At 43.6% G+C, this 25,543-nt stretch overlaps 1 protein-coding gene across 1 annotated transcript in view; it reads left to right on the plus strand.

The window, feature by feature from the left end:
* The first annotated feature begins 3,144 nt into the window (after positions 1 to 3,144).
* Positions 3,145 to 25,543, plus strand: part of KDM5B (lysine demethylase 5B) — a 246,733-nt gene continuing 224,334 nt past the window's right edge. Inside the window, 1 exon segment of the mRNA XM_030221829.1 lies at positions 3,145 to 3,440. Within this exon segment, the coding sequence (XP_030077689.1) occupies positions 3,300 to 3,440 (141 nt within the window). The 5' untranslated portion in view covers positions 3,145 to 3,299.

Raw genomic sequence — 25,543 nt, forward strand, 5'->3', positions numbered from 1 at the left:
GCACACTTGTTCCGTCCTTGAGAGCTCTTTGTGTTTTTTTCCTGGACTGCATAAGTGATGCAAACATATATATTTAATTCTACCAGCACTAGTACCTGTGGCAAGAAAATGCTGAGGGCTCCTTTTACAAAGCTGCGCTAGTGATTCCGGTGTGGGAAATTTGATGAAACCCATTCAATTTCTATGAGCTTCCTCACATTGGCCACACCAGAATCGCTAGTGTGGCTTTGTAAAAGGAGCCCTGCATTTGTTGTTGTGGTATAAAAATAATCCCTAATTAGTTGGAAATAAACCCCTAAATTTACAATTTATAAACACTTAAGAATAGAAGTCCCATTTAAATTATTACAAATGAGCACACATAGCTACCATAAAGAACTTTTAATATTTTGTATTTCTATACACTAAGGGCATTTTTAGCGCGCGCTAACACTAGAGACAGCCATAGGAATATATGGGTATCTCTAGCGTTAGCGCGCACTAATTTTTAGCAAGCACTAAAAATGCTAGCTCGCCTACAGCATGGCTTAGTAAACAGGGCCCTAAACCACGAGTGGATGGACCCACATATTTTCCAAGTGAACTTTTGTGTACTAAATAATTACAGTCAATATTACGAATTGCAAAGACAACAAGTCAATGGCTTGGCCTCATTACCTGCACAGCTGAACTGCTGATGTCACAGCATGATAGGTAAAAGAGGCAGGTGGGAGATAGTAGGGCATATTTCATTACATATTTATTTATTCATATTTACCAACTGCTTTCTTGAAACAAAACCTCTGTCCAAGATGATATAGAAAGATAACGTACATAGAAATAATAATTAAAAAAATAGTTTAAATGTAGGCAGGCGGTAAAAGCAAATGGCTACCTAGATAGGGTAGGCATCCTCACATGTAAGATGCATTTATTAACAGTAATTTTCAGGTAATCGTAGAAACAGAAGTAAATTCAAGGCCAAAAACTGAAAAGGAGACTGAGCTGTGCTTAACATGGCAATGGGCTCTCATTGGCACTGCATTGTTTTAGATCACATCACGGGTTTTACCTAAGAACATAAGAATTGCCATACTGGGACAGACCAAAGATCCATCAAGCCCAGTATCCTGTTTCCAAAAGCAGCCAATCCAGGTTATAAGTGCCTGGCAAGATCCCAAAACAGTACATTTTATGCAGCTTATCCTAGAAATAAGTAATGGCTTATGGACTTTTAGGAAGTTATCCAAACCTTTTTTAAATCCCGTTACGCTAACTGCTTTTACCACATTCTCTGGCAATGAATTACAGAGTTTAATTACATGTTGAGTGAAGAAATATTTTCTCTGGTTTGTTTTAAAAGTACTACTTTGTAGCTTAATTGCGTGCACCCTAATCCTAGTATTTTTGGAAAGAGTAAACAAGCAATTCACGTCTACCCATTCCACTCCACTCATTATTTTATAGACCTCTATCATATCTCCCTTCAGCTGTCTTTTCTCGAAGCTGAAGAGCCCTAGCCGCTGACAAAATCTGTTTTGATTTGGGTGAGAGAGAGGAGATGGGGGAGTGGTGAGGGGTGGCCAATAGGAGAACAGAAAAGTCTGATGCCGGTAACTAAAGTCATATTCAGTAGGAATGCCAGCTAGGTACAATGGCTGAGTGCTCATATGAGTTATTCAACTGGTAGCACTAGCTTGATGGTACAGTAGGTGCCAGTCTTTGGTACTGGGGTTATGAAGCAGAAAGCCTGGAAAAGGCCTAGCCTGACACAGTACGGCAGGTCACTAACTGACTGCTCGGTAATGTATTGGTTATCATTACTAAGCTTGCTTGTGCACAGGTGTGATCTGGTATAGAAAACGTTTAGTTGATATTGTTCTGTTATTGTTAATAAAGGTGTGGTCATTACTGGCCACTTATCACAGTGTAAAGATTTGCATAAGAACTTTCATACTACTCTGCAGTGACAGAAGGAAATTTAAGTCTATTCCGACTAATCTGTGGGAAAATGGAAAAAAAAAACAAGTTACGCTTGGTATCGCTGCAATTAATTTACCTCTGAAATATTGGGGATCCTGAAGGGGCTATGCAGACTTCCGATATACATTATGATGAGACATACTTCCTCGATTACAGGTAGGCCCTTAACATATTTGTTATCTTAAGTGGGCTTACTCCCTTCTGACATTGCAGGGTAGCATACTTGGGTTGGACCAAAGATCCATCAGTTTCAGTATTTATATTTTTTTTTGAACAGTGGCCAATCCAGGTTACAAGTATCTATCAGAATCCCAAAAAGTAGATAGATTCAATGTGTCCTTCCTCAGGGATATGTAGTAGCTTTCCCTTAAGTCTACCTTAATAATGGTTTATGGCCTTTTCCTCTAGGAACTTGTCCAAACCTTGTAAAAAATCCTGCCATGTAAATTCTAGAGCTTAATTGAATAAAAAATATTTGATCTTATGTGTATTTTAAATGTTTCCACCTCTGTACAATATTTTGTAACTTTTATTCATGATTGTATAGACCTTTATCATCCCTTAGCGAGCTCTTCTCCAATCTCTTTAACCTTTACTCACAGGGAGTCCACTCCATCCTCTTTATAATTTTGGTCGCCCTTCTCCGTACTTTTTCTAATTCTGGGTTGTATTTGTTGTATATACTTCGACTAGAATTACAGGTGTGGCTACATCATGGACTGAATAAGAGGCATTCTGATATTCTCTTTTTGTTTCTTTTCCTAATAATTTCTCCATCAACACATTGTGCAGTTTAGCTTTGCATTCCCATGTGGACAGTCCCGTTTGCCTATGTTAAATCAGTTTATGGCAAAAGTAAAATAGCACCACTTTGACAGAACAAAGACTAGTTGTAACAAGCAAGCCATAATGCGTTCAGAATGAAGCAATAACTTTCCTACTACTACTCCTTAACATTTCTAAAGCGCTACTAGGGTTACGCAGCTCATCTCTGTATTTTATATTTAATGAGAACGGTTTTGTCACTTCAGGATGGAAGATGAGCTCCAATCTCCTTCCCCCCCCCCCCCCCCCCCCCCACGGTTAGAGCCCAGGCCTCTGAGCCTCTCCCCAACAAGAGGACACTGGAGAGGAGCGGGGACTATTTACGCCGGCGGAGGCGCACGTCGCCGCACGGCGGTGCTGGGAGACGTGCGTGACGCTGGGGGAGCTCGCGAGGCCTCGCTGCAGTGCTGCTGCTGGCGGAGCGAGAGCGTTGAGAGGAGCAGTGGCCGTTACACCTTCCCCACTGCCGGTTCCCCAGAGAAAAGCCAGTGCGCTCGCGCGCGGACCAAGCCATGGCCACCGAGTTCATCCCGCCGCCTGAGTGCCCGGTCTTTGAGCCCAGCTGGGAGGAGTTCGCGGACCCCTTCGCCTTCATTAACAAGATTAGACCTATCGCCGAGAAGACGGGCATCTGTAAGGTGCGCCCGCCGCCGGTGAGTGCCGGGAGTGGGGGTTGGGGCGCGGAGCTCCCACTAAAAGTTACGAGTTGCTGAGGGAGCAAGAAAGTTTCCAATATGGCGGCTGCTGGAGGTTGTTTGGGTGAGGTGGGGGGGGGAGAGAGAGACCCCCTTACCCTCTCCCCAGCGCCCCCTCCCCCCCCATCTCCCCGAACATGGATCCGGTGTAGGAATGGTAACGACCCTCTTTCTCCAGGGCTGTGACAGGCAGAGAGCCTTGTTAGGGCCTGAGGCTTCCAATGAAAACAAAGCGAGAAGGGGCAGCAGGGGGAGGGTCGGGACCGGAGCTCTGCCGGTGGGTAGGACTCTCCCCCCCCCCCACCACCTTATCCTTCCCTTCTGCTTAGCCGTTAGGCTCCAGATCCTTCGGTTTCTCTGTATTCCTTCCTGCTTTGGGAAGACCGGGGCTCACTTGTGGCCAAGAGCCGGAGGAAGCGAGCGATGCCGTTCGGGAGGACGTTTGCTTCTGCTCTCTTTTCTGTTGCATTTATTCTTTTCGAATGACGTTTCAGCCCTGGGCATCTCTTACCTTCAGTCATGTCTCAAGCTCCAAATCTTACTAGTTCGCTGGTATTTTACAATATATATATATATATTAAAAAAGATCTGAAAAATAAAAATAAGTAAACAAGAAAGTTTATCCACCATATGCGTAATTTAGAAAGAATCAGTTAAAGTGAAATCGGTCTCTTTGTTTTCGTCAACTTGAAATAACATGCTAGTGTTGATAGGGGAAGGGATAGCTAAAACTTCAACCCCCAAAACGGTCATTTCCTCAAATGTTTTAAAGTATTTACTTAACAAAAAACTAACAAAACAAAAACTTAATGTCATTCACTACCGGTGGTATTTTTTTTGTTCTGGTTGCTAGATTTTGAAAAGTAGAAATTGTATTTGCATATACATTTTTTTTGACTGAGTTTTAACTTTGTCACATTCTTGTTGGTTGAGATGTATTTTGGAAATGGAGGAGTTGCAGTGTAAAGAGCCTGAATGAGGCTGGCTCTTGGGTGTTGTCCTCCATGTTGGCATTGTGGTGTGCTAAGGGCTTAAGATCTTAAATTTTAAGCCTTTTTCTTGTTCCTGTTTGACAAACCTATAGCAAAATTCAAATTTATTTTGTTTCTTGAAAAGCTACTTTGTTCCAACATTGAAAGACTTTTGAAAAGGTAGTCTTTAGTGGTGTGTTTCCCTAAATGTAAGGCAGAGATGGCCACCATTTTATACAGAGAGCAAAAACATACTGGAGTGGTAAACTCTCATTATTGGTTTGCACATCTCAGTGTACAGCCTAATTAATTTTGTGCACTGGATCTGTTAAACATTTGTAAAAAATTCCATTTGTTCTTAACATTTAAAGTTGTGGGAGGTGTAATTAAGTTTGCTGTGGCATTAGGTAACATTTTTTTGATGTAACAAACAAAATAAATCATCACATGTAGAACAGTTATTGTGGGGTTTTGCTGGGAGATAGTCTTTATCCACTGTACAAAGCAGATTTTCTTGTCGCCTTGGATCCTGCTAAAACAAAACAAAGTATTTTAAAGGTGAAAGACTTGAGAGTTCATGGTTCTGTGTAAATCATATATTGTACCTTTTTATGTCATTTGTATGTTGTCACAGTGAAAATGGGTTTGAATACAGTTGAAATTATAACCATAGTCTTAAGAAGCATTTGTTGTAATGAAAGTGAATGATTAACATTGTTGGATGGTTCCAGTTTCAGGAAGGATAGATACTGTATGCAAAATGTGAAAAATATAAGCTCCTCTGAGTAACATCCATTTCTGTTTTTAACATATTTTTATTTATTTCATAAGTACAATATGGAATGATTGGTCTACCTGCTGTGGATGATAATTCAATGACTTTGAATTGGGGAAGTTGCTGTCTGATTGTAAATGCTTCTTTTGTGGTTTCTACGTATAGCACATGTGTGTTCGTAATTTTGAATAACACCAAATTGGACTGTTTCACAACTTTTTAATTTCCTTGTAACTTATCTATTCTAACATTGTTTTATTTCATCCTTTGTGTTGCAGTCTTACAGATGCATTTGTATAGAACAAAACTACAGACCTAAAATCATAGAGAACATTTAGTTGGTTGTCAGGTTTTTGTATGATTATCTGGCTTACTGTTTGCTGAGGGGAAAGACAAAGTTCAATCTTAGCATAGGTGTGAAATTAGTTATGGCTAAGAGCATAATTCTCTGTATTAATTGATGCATTCTTTCAACAGTTTTCTTACACAAGGCCATTCAGTGTCGTTTTTTTTTTTTCTCTTGGCCTTTATATATACTGAATGTTTTGCCAGCCTTTTAGTATAGGACACTGCCAAACTCTTATAATCAGTAATTCTGAAATTTATTTCTTAATTGGCGACTTGCACTATTTCAGCAGCCTTGATAAGTTTTGAATCCCGCTAAGTTGTGAATTCTTGTGTAGGTTTCTTCCCCATTGAAAACTAGTCAGAGCTTTTCAGATTGTTTAATTGATTTGTCAAATATATATTTTTTTTTTTTTTGGGGGGGGGGGGGGGCGGTTATATATATATAGATTAAAGATGTTTGGTGTTGTAGAATTTGACAAAAGGCCTGGGAACATTTTAGACTCCCATTACATAACTGTCTGAGCCTTCTTGGCTTTTATTGTGAGTTTAATTAGCTGTATCAGTGGTTAGAGGTCTGTAGCTATAAGAAACTCAGGTGTGCCTAATTAAGCTCTTGGTACAAAACAAGAATGGTTCATACTGCTGTGCAATAGGAACCCTTAATGTCGCTGCAGCAGGCAAGTGATCCTTTGTAATGAAGCACTAATTTTTAAGCACCACAAGTTTTCCTAAATTGGGTATCTGACTGCTGCATAATGCTTCTGCATGTAAGGTTTATATGAATTGGGGGAAAACTGAGAAATTCTAACAATGTATTTGGGTATAGACTGAGTGTGTGAGTGATATGATAACTAGGTTTTGTTGTCTTTTGAATACAAAAAAGAGATCCACATGAAAATGAGGTGGTGTGTTATTGGATGCCTTTATGCATGTGGAGCAGCCAGGGCTCAGTTGTAGGCACTTTGCACTTTTTGCTTTTGAAGAAGAGCCCCAATGTATCAAGAGAAACCAGGCTTGGGTAGTGCCATGGTTGAAAAAGTGGTACTCCTGTGCATGAGTAGCTTAGGTTAAATATTGCTGCAGTTGGCTGCTCAGTTGCTTTGTATTTGTTTGGTACCCAAGGATAGGCAGCTCAGTGCTCATCTGTAAAAGACTGGGCTACTGAGTTTTCACATTCATAACTATGGTTGTCTTACTGGGTGTCCACCTAACCTGGTAAATAGGTGATTTTAAAGGAAGATAGAATGACACATTTTGTTAATTTGACAAAGGTTTTGTAAGTGGAAATGCACCAAGCTTCCCTTAGTGGCTTTTGACACTGAAAAATCTCATATTCTTCTCTTAGCACAAGGTTGTCAGCTTTTTTGACTGTCGAATATGTTTTGATGTAAGACAGAGGAAAATTGTGAAGGATCTAGACACTACTTAAAATGCTTAAATTATGATAGTGAGAGTGGTGATTTATAGCTATGTGTTTAACATTTTAGCTATGTGATCAACTTTTTAGGAACCTTTTCTTCATGTCTGGTTTTGTTAGGCACTGAAATGCTGACTTTGGATTATCTCTGAGAAGTTTCCTGACATGAACTGCAGTCAGAAGAATGATTTATTGCATCTCCTACATTATTACAAACTAGTTTCAACTGTTTGCTTAAAAGTTATTTAATGTGATAGAAGTTCTGTAGTAAGGCTAATAACTATCCAGATGCCTTTGGAGGTAAGAAAACAAATCCCCTTAGTTTCCTGTACCACTGTCTAGAGACCTTCCTCCAGAATGGAATATCTCTGTGGTCAGATTATTTAATCTTTTAGGGGCCCGCAGTCAGACTGAACCTCCTGGCCATGGAATTTCAAAACTGAAAGAAAGGTCACTCTTTGAGAAAAACATGGGATTGCTTGTGTTGGAGAAAAAGAACCACACTCGTCATACTTGGCCCCAGTGACCTACGAGGGAAGTAGTACCATTCCTGGGTCTGTTAGCCACCTTGCTTTTATCCATGTTAGGAATTCTTCATGCTGTTCCTCTTCCAGGAGTTGAGAAGAACTCCAGTATCTGTTCAAAACCATGCCAGCGGGTCTCATACTTCAGTATGTTTTTGTTCTCTGTATAAAATGGTGGCCATCTCTGCCTAACATTTAGGAAACACAGCTAAGCCTCTTTTACTAAACTATGCTTTCCCAAAATGGCAAATGCTCTAGTGACTGTGATGTTTGGAATACTGTTCTAGCGTGGAGGTATTCATGGAAATTGGACACATGATGGGTAATAGTGCCTTCCATAGAGACTTTAAAACCCTGCAATCACATTGTGATAATTAAGAGCAGCGATTTAAACATTGAGTAGGAGGAGTAACTTTTCCAGTGCTATTAAAATTGGCTTAAAAAACTAGTGGGCCGATGATCATAAACAAACGCAGGTGCTGGAGGTTGTTAGCGCCTGCGTTTGCTATTGCCCCATGATCAGAGCCCCCCAGCGCGTGAAACAATGCACTCACGGGATCTGAACACAATTAGCATGCAAATGCATGCAAAACAGGGCTGTTAACACAAGTAGCATACAAATGCATGCTAAACTTATTCATCCCCAATGATCAGCGACCAGCACGCAAAAGATTGGCTCGCTGGCTTTGGCAAACCCTACGCCAGCTCAGAGCTGGTGTTAGGGTTTGCAGACCATTGGGGAGGAATGTTGAGCTCTGTGCAGCATGAATTTGCATGCTAGTAGGCCCCCATTCCCCCCAATGCAGCAACCCCCTGCAGGAACCGACAACATGACCGACTCCCCCCCCCCCCCCCCCAGTGACAGGGGCTAAAGATCCGGGGGGGGGGGCCCCAGACCCCCTAACCACCCCCCAGGGTGGTGTCCCCTGTTTGTTTTTTTGCCTTTTTTATGCTGTGGAACTACGGTAGTGCAAATAAATGGATCAGCAATGGGAAGTTACATGTGTAGGTTTAAGAAAGGCATACTCAACCTCTTCTTGCACAAAATGCATGCATTTTGGAAGTTTGTACTCAACAGGAAAAAACCACCATGAAATGTCTTTCTAATCTTGTATTTAAATGTTGCTTCCAGTGTAAATATTTTTTTTTGTTTTGCTGATCTGATTTACTTTTAGGTTTGTTCATAAACATCTTCGTTTGATTATACATTTCCCATTAAAATTTTATGTAAGTTAATCTTTTAATTGTGTGATTATTAGTGAATATCTTCACATGTTATGTTTGCATGGGTGCTTTATTAAAAAAAATTATATATATATATATATATATATATATATATATAGGGGTGTGTGTAATATATATGTAATCAACCAGTTTAATCTTAATATAAAATGGCAAAGCTGTCTTGAATGATTTTCATATGGTCCTGAATGTGGTGGTTTTCAATTGGTTGAATCTTGTATGCTAACACCTTGAGCAATTTACAGATCTTCAGATTTGGCAATAACTTATCTAAACATAAGCCGTTAGAGATGCTGTGTCAGACTCCAGTCTTGCATTGCTTATGACAAATGGAGGGTAATCAGTAAAACTCTACCACATCTCATGGGAGAACCACTAGCTACTGAGAGCAATTTTTGAAGGATAATCTGTGGCTCAGAAAGTTGTAACTAATTTCTCCTTCCTTAGTGTCCCTCCAGACTGGCCCAGAATGTGACTGATGGGAAGTAACAAGGCAGTACCATTATGGGAGGGACTCTAGTAAATCGGGTGTGAGAACGTTCGCAGATCCTTACGACTCTGTACATCCAATCTGTAATGTTTTGAGAAGGAATGCAAGGGAAGACCAAGTTGCTGTCTTACAGATTTCCAAAGGGGGCACCTGGAAGCGCTTTGCCCATGATGCTGCCTGCTCTCTGGTAGAGTGCCCTTTCACTCCTTCAGGTATTGGTTTCCCGGAGAGAAGGTAAGCGGAAGCTATCATTTCTTTAAGCCACCTAGAAATGGTAGGTTTAGAAGCTGCTCACCCCTTATGAGAGCCTCCAATCAGCCGAAACAGACAATCCGTCCTATGAAATTCCTCTGTAGTCTTCAAATAGTGCTTCAGGACCCTCCTAACATCGAGACACTTCAAGCGACGAAGAACCTAGCTAGCACAGTCAAAACTACCGACTGGGACAAATGAAACCTAGACCAAACTTTAGGGAGAAAGGAAGGGATGAGGCGTAACACCACCTGGTCTTTAGCAAACTACAAAAACAAAGACCAACAAGAAAGGGCCTGCAACTCTGATACCTTCCTAGTTGAGGCAATGGCTACTAAAAATACCGCATTGAGTGTCAAATCCTTCTAAGTACAGGACACTAAAGGCTCAAAGGGTGACCTCGAGAGAACCAAATTAAGATCTCATAGTGGAAAGGTAGTCTGGGAGGAAGGGCGTATGAGACCCGCCCCACATAAAAACTGAGAAATATCTGGATAGCTAGCTAGGCTTTCCCCTGAACGCGCCCACGAAAATGGGATAAGGCCGCGATTTGCACTTTAAGCGAGGCCAGCACCTGACCTTTGTCAAAACCTTGTTGTAAAAAAATCTTAAGATCTGCGCCACCGAAGCACGACAGAGAGATGTGCAGATCAGTGCACCATGCCTTGAAAACTCTCCATGTTCTGACATAATTAAGAGAAGTAGATTGATGCCATGACTGAAGCGTTGTGGCAACCACACTCGCTGAGTAACCTCTCTTCGTCAACTGCGCCCACTTGAGCCAAGCTGCAAGACAAAATTGACCTGGGTCTGGATGAAGTCCTGGGCCTTAGACCAAGAGCCTCCAGAAACTTGAGAGGAGAGCCGACCAGCAGGCACAAGAGATCAGCGTACCAAGGTCTGCGGGGCCAATCCGGCATCACCAAGATCACCCCGTCCCTGTGCGCCTCGATTTACTGATGTAGGTGCCCTATTAGAGGCCACAGGGGAAATGCATAGAGAAGCCCTGCAGCCAAGGCTGCAGAAGTGCATACCACTCCCTATGCTTTGAGATGTTTTCAGTGACTGAAGTACAGCGGCATCTTTGCATTGAAAGTGGAGGCGAAGAGATCCATGACCGGAAGCCCCCAGTGATCTACGACTGCTTGAAATGCCACCTTGCTGAGAGCCCACTCCCAATCCAAAGTGTTGCGACTGAGAAGGTTTCTCCGTCCCCGCTATATGGGATACCAAAAGAGCAACCAGATGTAATTCTGCCCAAGTCATGAGCTGTTTTGTTTCCTGTTCCAACTGGTGACTCCTCATTCCACCTTGACATAGCCATCACTGTGGTGTTGACCGACATGAGGCGAACTGATTCACCTGCCAGCAGAGGACGAAATGCTTCTAGTGCCAGCCGAATTTCTCTGGTTTCCAGTTTGGGTTGATTGAACAGGATGTCTCCGGCCAAGACCAAAGACCCTGTACATACAGGCCCTTAGTGTGCTCCCCAGCCCTTGAGACTGGCATCTGTCGTGACTACTGTCCAGCGCAGCGGATTTAGCAGCATCCCCTTGGATAGGTTGTTCATTCAAAGCCACCAGCGGAGGATGCAGTGCTCCCGCGCTGGTAGTGGCAGTTTTCTCTGCAGGGAATACCTTTGCTGTGACCACCTGGAGAATAGGGACTTCTGAAGAGATCTTGTATGTTCTCTGGCCCAAGGCCGCCTCTTTCTTTTCCACCATGGAGCCCAACACTTGAACATAGTCCCTTGCACATGGCACTGATCTCTGCAGAAACTGTTGAAGTTGCAACTGTAATTTGAGAATTCGGGCCTGGGGAAGAAAGAAGCTACCCTGCCAAGTGTTGAAGCACACCCCCAGATAATCCAGTGACTGAGACGACTGAAGATGACTGTTTTGCAAGTTGACCACCTAACCAAGGTACTGTAGGAACTGCACCACACAATCTGTGACCTATATGGTGTCCTGATACAACTTCGCTCTGATCAGCCAATTGTCCAGGTAAGAATAAACTAGAATTTCCTCTTTCCTGAGAGCTGCTGTCACTACTACCATAACTTTTGTAAATATGCATGGGGCTGTAGCCAGGCCAAAAGGCAGTGCCCGAAACTGATTATTTATTTGTTGCATTTGTACCCCACATTTTCCCACCTATTTGCAGGCTCAATGTGGCTTGTGTAACACCGCAAAGTGCAGAAAACAATGCATGGGCTGAATCAGAATGTGCAGATAGGCCTTGGATCTAGCGCAGTCAAAAACTCTCCGGTCTGAACTGTCACTCTGACCGAGCAAAGAGTCTCCATACGAAAACTGAATACTCAGCCCGATTGACCGCTTTGAGGTCCAGAATCAGTCTGAAAGAACTTTCCTTTGGGACAACAAAGCAGTGGAGGAGTGGCCTAGTGGTTAGGGTGGTGGACTTTGGTCCTGAGGAACTGAGTTCGATTCCCGGCACAGGCAGCTCCTTGTGACTGTGGGCAAGTCACTTAACCCTCCATTGCCTGCCGAATTGAGCCTGCCATGAGTGGGAAAGCGCGGGGTACAAATGTAACATAAATAAATGGAATACCAACCCTGTCTGAGCTCCAAAGAAGGAACTGGACAAATAGCCTGAAGATCGAGAAGCCTTTTTAGAGTATCCCTGACCATGCTCGCTTTGAGGTGAGAACAGGGAGGTGTCTGGGAGTTGACGCACAAATTCTAAGGTGTACCTGTCTTGAATAATCTCTAGTACCCAAAGGTCGAAGGTAATCTCGGTCCACCTCCAATAAAAATGTGCTAAGCTCCCACAGGAATCTGAGGCTAGGCCTGGAAACCTTTGTTGTGCAGGATGAGCGGTAGACTGGAAAGAGGTTCCTGCATCTCTGCCTCCTCTTTGAGGTCCTCGAAAGGACTGATGTCTCTGAAAGAACTGGGACCACTGCACTGGAGGCACTCTACCTGGTCTATAGTGGCGAAAATCACGACCCTGACTGCGGCCCGAAAACAGACCATACCCTGACACCCTAGACCGGTCTTCAGGAAGCTGCGGCATCTTAGTATCTCACAAACTGCGGACCAGCTTGTCCAACTCTTCACCAAACAGACAATCTTGAAAAGGAAATCTGTTGAGCTTAGACTTAGAATCCGCATCTGCTCACCATCCTTGTAGCCAAAGAGACGGTCTTGCAGCTACACCTAAGGCCATAAACTTAGCTGAGGCTATCAGTAATTCATATAAAGCATCTGCTAAAAAGGCTGATCCCATCTCAATCTTCGCCACTTCGGCGTCTATTACGGTCGGATCATCCGAAGTTCTATCCGGGACCTTCTCAGACCAGCAAAAGCAAGCTCTAGCTACTAAAGAGCCGCAATAGCTGCCTGCACTGCTAAAGCAGAGACATCAAAACTACTCTTTAACAAAGCCTCCATAAATGATCTGAACATCCTTAAGCACAGTGCTGCCATCCTCTTAGTAACCGCCGAGACCACCGCGTCTACAACTGGAGGCTTAAGAGATTTGTCTGAATCGGGGACCAGATAGAGAAGAACCATAGACTTGGCAAGTCTAAAGGCAGAATCCAGCACATCCCACTGCGTTTATGTCCCTGATTATCCTGGTGCATAGGAAAGGTCTTGCCTGGCCTTCGAATGCCCTTCACTAGGCGATCCACCTTTATGTCCCTGTACGGTAGGAGGCTTCTCTTCTTCAAAATGTAAAGTAGTGGACACCAAAGAGATATTAGCTCGTAAATCCTCCTCTAGGAAGAAAAACTCAGCACCTGAGTTTACCTGACCAGAGACTTCAGCAACTTGTCCTTCACATAAAATATTGTTCCTCAACAGATGGCATCTCCTCATCTGGATCAGAACCCAGGTCTTCCTCCAATTCCCAGGAACTCCCTAGGTCGCTTAGCCGAGACCAGCTGATCCTCCACAGACTTTTCAAAGGAGCTGAAGGAGGGCCTGATTTTGTGTGACAGGAAAGCTTTGTACATCTGCAGGACCAGTTTAGGAGAAAAGCCCCTTCCGATCTTGCTGATAGAACAGGCAGACACCCAGTAGCCTGCTCTGCTGAAAGAACTAGCAGAGAGGGAGGCTGATCTGCTGGCGCAGACGGAAAAGGCAAGATGGTGGCATTTCATGCCAAAACTGGAGCCAACGGGTTATCCTTTCCAATGCCCGAATCCTTACCACCCAAGGCTGCCACCGCCGAGACCGAAAGAGTGGGACCTGCCTCCGGTGATTCTAATGCGGTGCAATATTTACAGCATCCGCTCACTCCTAGACCCTGCTGCTGACACACTGCATAGCGGTGGAGTTTCTTTGTCATCACGCAGGGAAGCACCAAAGTGTTTTTTTTTTTTTAAAGCAGGAACGCCTGATGCTGGGGCCAGAAAAACTAGAAAACCAAGGCCAGCTGCCACAAAGAAGAAAGGGCCTTGCTTGTTTGCACCTGTGCTAATAAACTTGTCTTTTTTTAAAGCGGCTGCTTTAACCAGCTCTTCCCCCGAAGAGACTGATGCAATTGCATTAATAAGCAGCGCATTTTGCTGACAATAGTGAGAACTTGGGGGGAGGGACCCGGCCACTCAAGTGTAACACCCCCAAGGCTGACAGACCCCCCACAGGCCTCAGCCTCCACAACCAGGCAAAGACAGCGGATGCACAGAACCAGAAGAAAATACTCCTGAGAAGAATAAACTGTGCTATCCTCAAAGTAGCTGTTCTAAAGATAGAAAAAGAGAGCAAAAAATGAGACTGAAGGGCTCACCACCTTCCACCTGCTGGAGACTGAGAATACTGGATCTGTCTCTAGCTGGCAGGGGCTCTTACTGGCTCTCTCTAGAGTCAAGAGTTCTCAGTCTCCACATCCTGGAAGGCGTGCACAACCCATCAGTCACATTCTGGGGCAGTCCAGAGGGAGGCTAAGGAAACTTTTGATTTCAGTTCTGTTTGTGAAACTGTTTCCTAGTATCTCTTAACGTATTTGCTTCAAGGTGCTTTGCTATTTTCTCTTTAGTGTTTGTTGATTGGCAGTTGATATACTGCCTTTCATTGGGAAAATCAGTGTGGCTTCTGATGTAAATAAAAGATCAGAAAAAGAAAGAAAGGAACTATAAAATGATAGGAAAGTGATTAGAACAAAGGTAATACTCTTTTCCTTCCGAACCCCTCCCCCTTATGTAACAGGATCACCAGTGTCTCAAAACTGTCCCCTTCTTATAAGCTGAACAGGGATGTGGTTATTATGTTCATGAGTGAGTTTTTTTTTTTTCCTTTCTTGGGTCATATGCAACAGGTCCCATGGTCTTATCCACTTTCATTTTATGTAAGTAGTTCAAGGACAATTGAAAAATGATTAAACAGTAAAGAAAGTTCACTCATTCCTTTAATGGCTACTGTGGGGAATCAGATAAAGTCATCTGACTTAAGGATTCTCTTTCTTGCTTGCCATGTGGTTCCTCACAGTGGGGCAAGCTAAGTTCTAATATGGCTATTATGGGTGTGCTGGGGAAAATATTTTTTACTTATCTCAATATGTCAGACCCAGGGATTTAATTGCCCGACATGCATGTTTCGCTCTAATGCGAGCTGTATCAAGGACATATCCCTCAAGTCTCTATCAGTGCCAGCTCTACTTTTATTATTTCTCGGGAACAAACCCTTAGTCAAAAGGGATCGTTTCTCGCTTGGTGGGAAAGTCTGTGACTGGAACGGTTGATCCGCCGGCGCCATTTTCTCGCTGGCGCTGCGGTCTCAGGATGCGGCGGCGGGATCTGCTGGGGCTCCCTCCGACAGAGAAGCCTCAATTTCTCTCCCGGAAAAGGCTAATATGGGGGCATTATCCCCGGAGTTTGTACTCTTTTGCTCAAAGCGTTTTTATTGCGCTCTGAGGGAGAGGGGCAGGAGGTGGCCATTTTTGAGGCTCTGCTGCCTCGGGCTCTGAGTTCGTACAGAAGCCACCTAAGATGGCCCGGTTGGGTTTAAGGGGCCGGTAGAGTGGAGGAGTAGCATAATGGTTAGTGCCGCAGGCATTGAACCTGGCTGTCTGGGTTCGTTTCCCTCTGCTGCTCCTTCTGTCCGTGAGCAAGTCACTTAGCCCTCCATAATAACCCTGGGACGACATATGGATTCGGAGGGTGTCCCAGGGTCAGGGGGAATCCTTTTCAGGGCACCTTGAACAGAGGGAGTTGACCTCACCGCGACCAGGCTCTTTAAAGGGAAGAACTGATTCCGTTCTTTATACAGGCATTGTAAGTGCTAATTATATTTCCTCTGCGGTTAGCTCTTCCATTTGGTCGGGCACTAGGATGCCGGCGGAAGCCTGTTAGGTTCATGAGGCTATTGTGTTCTTGGGTGTATGTGCGTGCTTGATTATTAGCATTTGTATGCGCTACCAAACACTTGCAGCGCTGAACACCTGACATTTATTTATTTAATTTATTTATTGCATTTGTATCCCACATTTTCCCATCTATTTGCAGACTCAATGTGTCATAAAGAGATAGTCCCTGCTCAAGAGCTTACAATCTAGTATAGCTCCATCTTTATTGCCACTCCACATGGCACTGCTGAGGCCCCAGTGCTCCCCTGGGTTCTGATGTGCTTACAATTCAGGCAGTTTTGTATGTAGATCTTTCAGGAATGTGATTGGGAACCTAGTGTGGAGCACTCCAGTTTCTGCATATTGGTTTTCCACAGCTTTGTGTCTTCCTCAGCTTTCCAGGGGGCGAGGTGGTGACCCTTTAGTCCCCTGCAGCTGTGCCGTGACAGTGAGAGCCTTATGCTGCTGCTTGGAAAGTACTGCCAATCTGAAAGTCTCCTGGTAGAGATGCCTGTGCTTCACGAGGTGAGTTACAGTAAGACTATTTCTGGACCTTCCTTGAGGAGGTTCAGGGTGTGTGTACATCTTTAATGGAAGGGAGGAAGGGATCAGTATTAGGGATCCTACCCTAGGTTTTCACTCTTCTCCTTTTTCAGATATGGCAGTACAGTATTTTAGTAGTCAGGCTTAAGGCTGTTGAATACATGTTTCAGTGAGAAATGTTACATTTTGAGGCTAGTGCAGGCCTCTCGGGTTTCTCTCGGTTTCCTTGGTAACCGTGCACCCTCTGGGCTCCCCTGGTGGCATTTGCTGTGTGGGTATTGTTTACATCACTCTAGTTTTACTGAGGAGGGCTGCTGGCCTTTCAGCCTGAAGGTTATAGGTTCAAGGCTGGGTGCTCAGCTAGATTTCCAGTGGGCTATATTTTATTTCATTATCTCTTATGGCTTGCTTGGCCAAGTAGTTCTTACATGACTGGAACAGTTTTCAGAACTCTTCAGTATTAAATTTTGCTCCTCTCTCTCTCTCTCTCTCTCTCTCTTAGCACACTGATACTGGCCACACTTTTACATATTAGCCTCAGCTACCTGGTACTGCAGCGTACCCGGTACCTCTAATTGCTTCTTATGGGGTACCAAAATTTCATGAGGAGTGGCCCAGGAGCTACTTCAGTGTAGAGTACCCGTCAGGGCGGAGTTTTTCTTCTGGAACAGCAACGGGCGAAGCTGTGCTAGGTTTCTTCCCTCATTCGGCTGAAGGTTCCAACAGTGTTGGACTATGTTCAGGGGTCGTTCCTTGGGCCTGGAACTGCATGTGGCCTTTGCAATGGTATCTACTCAGCCGTTGGTCTTTCCTTTCCGAGGTTCTTCGATTTGTTTTCCCTGGACACTGCGAGCTTCTTTTGCTGTGTGGTGTTGGCTCAGGTCGGATACTGACTCGAGGCATGCCTCTCGCCGCGTCGGAGTGACGTGTGGTTCTCAGCCACTCAGCTCAGGGGAGTTGGTCCCCCTCGGAGTCCAGGTTGCAGTTCAATCTCATGGAACTTTGGGCGTTTCGGTTGGCGCTCCTAGCTTTCGAGATGTTGTTGAGAGTTCAACCAGTCTGAGTTCTCTGTGACAATGCGACGGCGGTAGCGTACGTCATTCGGCAGGGTGGAACTTGAAGTGCTCCGCTGTCAGAAGAGGCGTCCGTGCTGTCTCTTGGGGCAGAGAAGCGTCGAGTTCGGTTGTCGGGGGCTCACATAGTGGGAGTGCTAAGTGTCCAGGCCAACTTTTTCAGTCGCAATTGCTTGGATGCCGGGTAGTGGGAGCTCTCTCCGCCGGCTGTCAGCCAGATTTCGGATCGCTGGCGGACTCCGGTGATGGATCTCATGGCTTGATTCTACAATCCCAAGGTGACCCGGTTCTTCAGCAAAGTGCAGCTGTGGTCAAGTGGTAACAGCACTGGTCTTGTAATGCAGAGGTAGTCGCTTCAAATCCCACTGTTATTACTAATAAAGCTGTGAGCAACAACAGTTAAGAGGCAGAGAGTTTCAGTTCGAAGGAATAGACGCTATTCTTCAGCCGTGGCCGTTGGAGCTTCTATATGTCTTTCCTCCGTGGCTGATGGTCAGTTGAGTAGTGAGGAAATCTCTCGTCTTCCGGGTCCGGTAATACTTATTGCGCCGGACTGGCCCAGATGTCCTTGGTATGCGGGCTTGATTCACCTCCTGATCAATGAGCTTTTCCACCTGTCTCACTGGCCGGGTCTTATCCATCAGGGGCCGGTAGTCATGAAAGATCACGCTCCATTTGGGCTTATGGCCTCGCCTTTGTACGGTCGCGTCTGAGGTGTCCAGGATAGCAGGAGGCGGTTTTTGGGACCATGTTACAGGCGCGCAAATGTTCCACTTCTACTGCGTATGATGGAGTGTGGAGGTCGTTTGTGGCTTGGGGTTCCTTGGCAGGCATTTCCCCTCAATCAGACACTCTTGGGTCCGTTCTGGCCTTTTTGCAGGAAGTGATGCTTAAGGAACTGTTGCTAAGTACTTTAAAGGGTCAGTTAGTGGCATTGGCTTCCTGGAGGGTTCGTTTGGGGAGCCACTCCTTAGTGTCTCTTCCGGAGTTCGTTCGTTTTCTTCGCGGTGTAGGGCATCTCAGACCTCCTTGGGTTCCGGTGGTGCCGGATTAGAATTTGAACCTGGTCCTTAGGGCGTTTCGGTGGTCTCCTTTCTAGCCCCTGAGTAAAGATCTTGAATGTTTTCAAGTTGAAGACTGTGTTTCTGGTGGCAATGGCTTCAGCCAGGCTGGTGTCTGAGCTTCAGGCCTTTTCGTGCAGAGCCCCTTTCTCCGTTTTTTTCGGAGGCGGGAGTGACAATTCGAAGGGTGCCGTTTTTGGTTTCTAAGGTAGTCACGCGTTTTCACGTTAACCAGGGAGTGGTGTTGCCATCCATCCTTCAAGAGGATTTCCCTCACAATTTTCGAGCTCTACAGGGTTTAGACGTTAGGGGACCTCTGATGTGTTATTTGGAGGCAACTAATTCATTTTGAAAGCAGATCATCTTTTTGTGCTGTTTGCAGGTCATAAGAAAGCGAATATGACCTCTTAAGGCCACGGTCGATTGGTGGCTTAGGGAGGCTATTGCGTTGACTTACCTGTTGTCAGGGGATTCTTTCCCTATTCGCATTCGGGCACTCTCCAAGAGGGTTCAGGCCTTTTCTTTTGCGGAGTGTCGTCTGGTGTCATTGGAGGACATTTGTTAAGCGGCGTCTTGGTCGTTTTGGTATTCCTTTGTTAAGCATTGCCGTCTTGATGTTGCTGCGCATCGAGAGGCGCTTGTTGGGACTTCTGTGTTGGCGGACGGAGTAGGCCGGTCCCACCCTTGATGAGGATTGCTTTGGTACATCCCACAAGTCTCTGGATTGATCTGGGGACGCTATGGAAGGTAAAATGATGTCTTAGCTGATAATTTTCTTTCCATTAGTCCCTCAAATCAATCCAGAGCCCCTCCCTGGAATTCGCTTTCGTAATCTCTGATTGGATTCAGTATACTTCAGTCGGTTCTGTTCACGTTCCTTTGTCTCTGGACAGGTAAGGCTGTTAGGGTGTGTTTATATTTACATTTCTAAGTTATAGCAGCTTGGAGAGTTTCTTCCAAGTTTATGTTGCTTTTGCAGAGACAGAATGTTCTATGGTTCTTACTGCTTTGGTATTGTTATACTGAAGTGAGGCTGGCTGCACATGCTCTATTGTAGCAAACTTCTGAGTTCTCTCTATCTAACCTGCTAGAGGAGGGGCATAACCCACAAGTCTCTGGATTGATCTGAGGGACTAATGGAAAGAAAATAATCAGCAAAGACATAATTTTACCTTCCAGGTTACCTGGTCTTTGGACTGGACCAGGAATGGGGATGTCCCAGGGGATCATAACCTCTTCACACTCCATAATTCTCTTAGGGTTGGTACAATAATGTTATAATGTCTACAAAGTCTGCAATGAATGAGACATGCCACCTTGTGTACGTTTCTGTATAGAAATTTTCTACCATCACAATTTCAAAGCCAGCTGAGATGAGTAACTGTTTCCTGCTTCCTGCTCTTTCTTCCATAATCTGTATGGTGTTGTCTATATGGTTTTATAATTTCATATTTATCAATGCTGTTTTCTGTCTTTAAACCCATTGCCTTCCCTTCTGTAAATACTGAGCGGGAGAATTTGATTTCTGCCTTTGCAAGTTCAGGCCCTTGTAAATCCACTTTCCTTTTTTTAGCTTACTTGCTCCCCTTTTGTTTTTCCACTCTTCTGTATGTGGTGCTGGTAGGAGCAGGTAGTGAGAATGTGCCACAAAATACAAATGTGTAGCTCTGAAGCAGTCTTTTAGCAATCTGCTTTAACCTTCCCCTAAAGGAAGATGAGCAATTCACCTGATCCTAGTGACATCAACCTTGACATTTAAGCACTGAAAGTTCTGCACACCCAGATGGCATTTTCTGAAGTGCAGTAATTCACAAATAAATAATTTGGGGCTTTTAAGTTTTTATCTTCCTTTCAAAAATGACCCGTGTTTTGTTGCTACTTTATGATTATACTGTCTAGTTAAGGTAAGTGCGAAGAAAGAAACCATTACATCAAGCCATGTTTTTTGCTATTTGAAAACTAAAATTTGAAGTACTCTTGGTAGATTATAAATACACTTAAAAATAAGTAATGAAAATGATATTGACTTCTGACTCGCCACGATAAGCTTACAGAGGTTGCCTTGGCCAGGCTTAGACAGCTCTCAAACATGTTTTTTTATTTAAAGAAAAGACATAAGGGTGGTGGGGTGGGGGTGGGGGGGGACGGGATGGAAATGAAAGTGCCTGGACTGAATCTTTAAATTGCCTGCTTGGTCATAGAAAGGCCAAAGGAGGTGGGATAGTGCAGCAATCCCCTTCTCTGTGTTGAAAATAAAGCACTGATAACCTGGGCTGTGGCTAGTTCAAACATACCAAAAGCAAACTGTAGTTTTTACCTCTTGTTCCTTTGTGAAAGCAGCAGTAGAACTACATTTCACAAGGGATTCTTTACATACAAACATTTTGTTCTTCAGCCAGATGAAAAGACTATTTTTTTTCCATATTCACAGAATGAGAGAGGCTTTTATAAACCGTCTGACCAGGTGGTTGGCTTTTTTTAATGCAAACATATTACGAGGGAACTTTTAATGATAATACTGTAGAGCTAGTACTTGCAGCCCTGGAGCAACAAGTAGTGATACCTAGTCACCATGCTCGGTGGTGCATGTGTGCCAGGAGCTGAGGACTGTTGTCTCACTTCCTAAAAATGGTGTTCTCTTCCCAATGGGCTAAGCTTTATGGCACCGTAGGCCCTGCTGAGACTGGTTCTGGTTAAGTTAGTAGCCCAAAGGAACTGGAGCTTCTGGTTCCAAAGAAAAAAAAAGAAATTGGTAACATCCCATGAAGAAGAACTGACTGCTAATAGGGCTCATCCAACGTTACTTACAACAGTTGGTGGTTCTATCTTTAATCTTGTGTAACTGAAAAAGGAGAATGATCTGAGGTAGCTGTTGCCCATACAAAATGGGTGGTAAGAATTGTCTGAATGTATAGAACAGCTTCTATTTTCTACATCTATGTCTGTATGCTAACAAAGGACTACTACAGTCTCAGGAAACAGAATTTATACAGGTAGGTTAGTGGAAGAGTAAAGCTATTGGTAGCCTGTATTAATTTGAGAGGAGTAGCCTAGTGGTTAGTGCAGTGGACTTTGATCCTGGAGAACTGGGTTTGCTTCCCACTGCTGCTGCTTCTTGTGACTGTGGGCAAGTCACTTAACCCTCCATTGCCCCAGGTAAAAATAAGTATCTTATACTACGTAAACCGCTTTGAATGTAGTTGCAAAAACCACAAAGTCCCATTTCCCCCACCCCCTTCCAGTATGACCTGTAGCAAACTGGTTGAATGCTTTTATATATTTTTATTTATTTTATTTTTAGGCTCCTTAGTTATGGGTGCTGTTAGTATTAGAGAATGACACAAGGATGAGTAACTGCAGGGACGGGATGGGGACAGATTGGGTGGCGATGGGAACAGAGCCCACGGGGACAGGGGACAAACTTGCTTAACTATACAGCAAACTTCCCATGAGTTTAGCTAATCACCAAATTATCCCAACTGACTATATATTTATTAGGATTTATTTATTGCCTTTTTGAAGGAATTCACTCATGGCGGTGTACAGTAAGAATGGATCAAACATGAGCAATAGGCAATTACAGCAGTAAAAATATTCAACTAACAATACAAAGTATGGCATGGTATACTACTTGCAATGTCAACACAATACGTAATAGAACATTATAATTGATAGTGAAGGGTAAGGCAAAGTTGTAACATATAGATGGTTAAAGTAGGAAGAGCTAGAAAGTAAGGTGACTGATTTGAAGAAAGTTGCACATGAGGCCAGAGAGATGGTTAAACATTATCTCAGCTAGGGTAGTAGTGGATAAACATGTCCCGCTGCAGTATGTACAGCCCGAGTCACTCCTTGTATGTGTGAGTGAGACTAACAAGTTAGTTACTTCTTCCGTTAAAGGCCTGGTTGAAGAGCCAAGCTTTCACCTGCTTCCTGAAGTGTGTGCTAAAAGGAGCCTTTCAGGCAATGCATTCCAGAGTGTGGGAGTACTCTGGAGAAGGCTCGCTTGTGGGTATCACATCGTGTAATGTCTTTTGGATAGGGTGTGGTTAGTGAGAGTCCTTGGGGAGGACCTTAGTGTCCTTGGCAGTGTGTGGAGGACCATCCTATTCTTCAGATACTCAGGGCCATTTCCTTTCAGGGCCTTGAAGATCAGACATAAGTTTTAAATCTAGCCCTGTATTGTACTGGTAGCCAATGAAGTTTTTGCAAAAATGTGATGTGGTCACGTTGTTTGCAACCTTCTATGAGTCTTGTTGCTGCATTCTGAATCAACTGGAGCTGGTGCAGGCCCTTTGTAGGCAGACCATTGTATAGTGCATTGCAGTAATCCAGTTTTGATGTTACCATGGCATGCACAACTGGGATAAGATTTACCTTCTCGATGTAAGGAGAGAGGCAGCATATCTGTCGCAAATAGTAGAAGCTGCTCTTGAAGGTTGCTTGGATTTGGGGAATCGGAGTAAGTTGAATCTAACTGTATTCCAAGGTTCCTGATTCTGTACCACGCATCTTGATCCCATCATATATCTGTTCTTGGTCCCTCAGCTATATGGTGATCTGTATTGTAGAAAATCTCTAGCATCATATCTGTTAACTGAATATTCTAATGCATGCTTATTAGGTGTATTGTTAGTATTCATGCTAATGTCTCTCCTGTGTTCTTTGATTGTTATATTGGGGAGTTTATTAATTTTAGCAATTTATCCTTTTTACTACAGGTATAACATTGTATTATATGTCTGGTATTTGAATTCCAGTGCTGTCAAATGTGTATATTTTTGATGCTGTTCTATTGTTAGGTTTCAGTTTACTGTTTTCAAGTTTACCTTTTTTATTGTATTTGTTCTTGCTTATTGTACTATTATGCTGTTAACAAAATTGTTTTATTTTAAACTGTGTATCTGCTGTACACCGCTTTGGGTGAATCTCTTCATAAAAGCGGTTAATAAATCCCAGTAAATAGAATTTCCTGCCCAAATGTTCTTGGATTTAGATAAAGGTAGTTTTTGCAGTTAAGTTTGTGGGTTTTATTTAGAGAATGACACGGGGACAAAGTTTGTCCCTGTGGGTTCTGTCTCTGTCCCCACTCTATCCCCGCAGGTTCTCGATCTGTCCCCATCATCTGCAGAAGCCTCAAACACTAATTGTATATTTAAATCTTTTTATTAAAGTAGAACAAGGAACAATATGCTGTGCAACTGTTATTGTTTGCTATTTGTGATTTTTGAACAGTGAGCAGCTATAATAACCCCCCACCCACCACCACCCTTCTCTACCCTACCAGTATCAACAATAGCCGACTTCTACTACCCAAGGAATCCTAATCCACCCTGTTTAAAATGTCCAGGGGTACAAAATACAACCCATTCTGTATGCCCTAGCAGGGGAGAAATATGAAGCACTGCTATGACTTTGCAATCTGTTGATGAATAAGTCATCAACAGTCTCAGGATTCAGTCTAGCTCTCGTCTTCCACAGTTCTTCCGTCCCCTCAGACTACATCCCTACGGTTACCATGGGTCCCCATCCCCGTGTCGTTCTCTAGTTTTATTTTGTCTGTGTTCAGCTCCCACTCAAATTTGAACTCAGATTTCTTTCCATTAACCTCAATTTCTAATGCTGATGAATTGACACTTGTAATATTCCAGATGAAAATACTGCTTACAAGAATGTATAGTAAAGATTCTACATTGTAGACTTTTTTTTCCCAACACAACAAAAGCTTTAACTTTACAAAAGAGATTGAGAATATGCAGAGGCAAAATACATTTTTGGAAAGATGACAAGAGTGGGATGAAAGATGGCTTGTGGAAAAAGCCGGTAAGAAGATATGCTCTAGTATTAAAATGAGCAAGATCAAACCAAGGATTCCAGAGATAAGCTTCCCCTCTCCCCACAAAAAATAAACCAGTGCTTTTCTAGGGGAGAAGGAATTTCAGACTCAGTAGCATAAAATCTTGTATACAGTAAAACATAGCAATTAGGGAACATCTTACAAACTGTCTCTCCCAGTTCTGAACTCTCCCAGTCCCACAAACTACCCAGCACTACCTACCTCTTCCACAGACACAGCACATACACAAATGCACACAAACAAGGATTGCTAATAAATCCCCTATTCCTGATAAGGGTGCATTTTGAGTCTTTCAGATCTTGATTGCATTTTCTTTGTTCTTAATTCTACAGTGAAAAGACTGAATCCATGCAGTTTTTTTATTGGTTGCTATGCTTGTTTCCATGGGCAGGGCAGGATTAAAGTATTGGCAAACTAGGCGTATACCTGGGGTCAGATGTGCTCAGGGCTGAGAAAGTAAGGATTGCCTACTGTCTGGCCATTTTCAGGATTCTATAGATTTCTGAATTAATGTTCAGAAACTAGAAGGATGGTTAATGTTTGGACAATTTTTGCAGAATTTAAAAACCTTTATCAAGTTCTCCTTCTCATACCACCTCCCTCCTCCCCCCCCCCCCAAAGGTTTGAGTCAGCCTATCTTTCATGGTTCCAGTGTAACTAGCAGCAGAGACTGTAGGTAGGAATCCAGTCAATGTGAAGGCTATGGGGGTGGATCACTGGAATGCTGCTCTCACAAGAAGGGGGGGGAGGTGAGCTGGGGGAAGCAATATTTCTGCTTGTGGTGCTTGTTGAGAAGGGAAGAGAAATGAAACTTTAGTGTGTTTCTGTGGGAGAAGCATTTTCAGGAGCTGTAGTCGACAAACATTGATTCACTGTTATATTGTGATCTTAACTCCTTAGAGTTTCACCATTTTAAATGGCCGCCTCCTCCTGATCAGGAGAACACACATAAAAATACAAGCTGTGCACACATGCCCATGCAGAGGTATTGGGAAGGAAGGAATTCTATGAGCTATGCTTTGCATGCTTTCCCACTTTTCTTTTTCTGTCCTTTGCTGTTTTGCAGTCCTTTTTGTGCAGATAGTCACTGCACAGAATTCTTCATTGGTGACTTTGTTCTAGACTTGGCGGCTTATCAGTTGTAATTTCAGAACATTAGTTCCCTGCCATCACGAAACCTTGATTTGAAAGCTTGTGGT

Source organism: Microcaecilia unicolor, chromosome 12, assembly GCF_901765095.1.
Source record: "Microcaecilia unicolor chromosome 12, aMicUni1.1, whole genome shotgun sequence".
NCBI classification, from domain to species: Eukaryota; Metazoa; Chordata; class Amphibia; order Gymnophiona; family Siphonopidae; genus Microcaecilia; species Microcaecilia unicolor.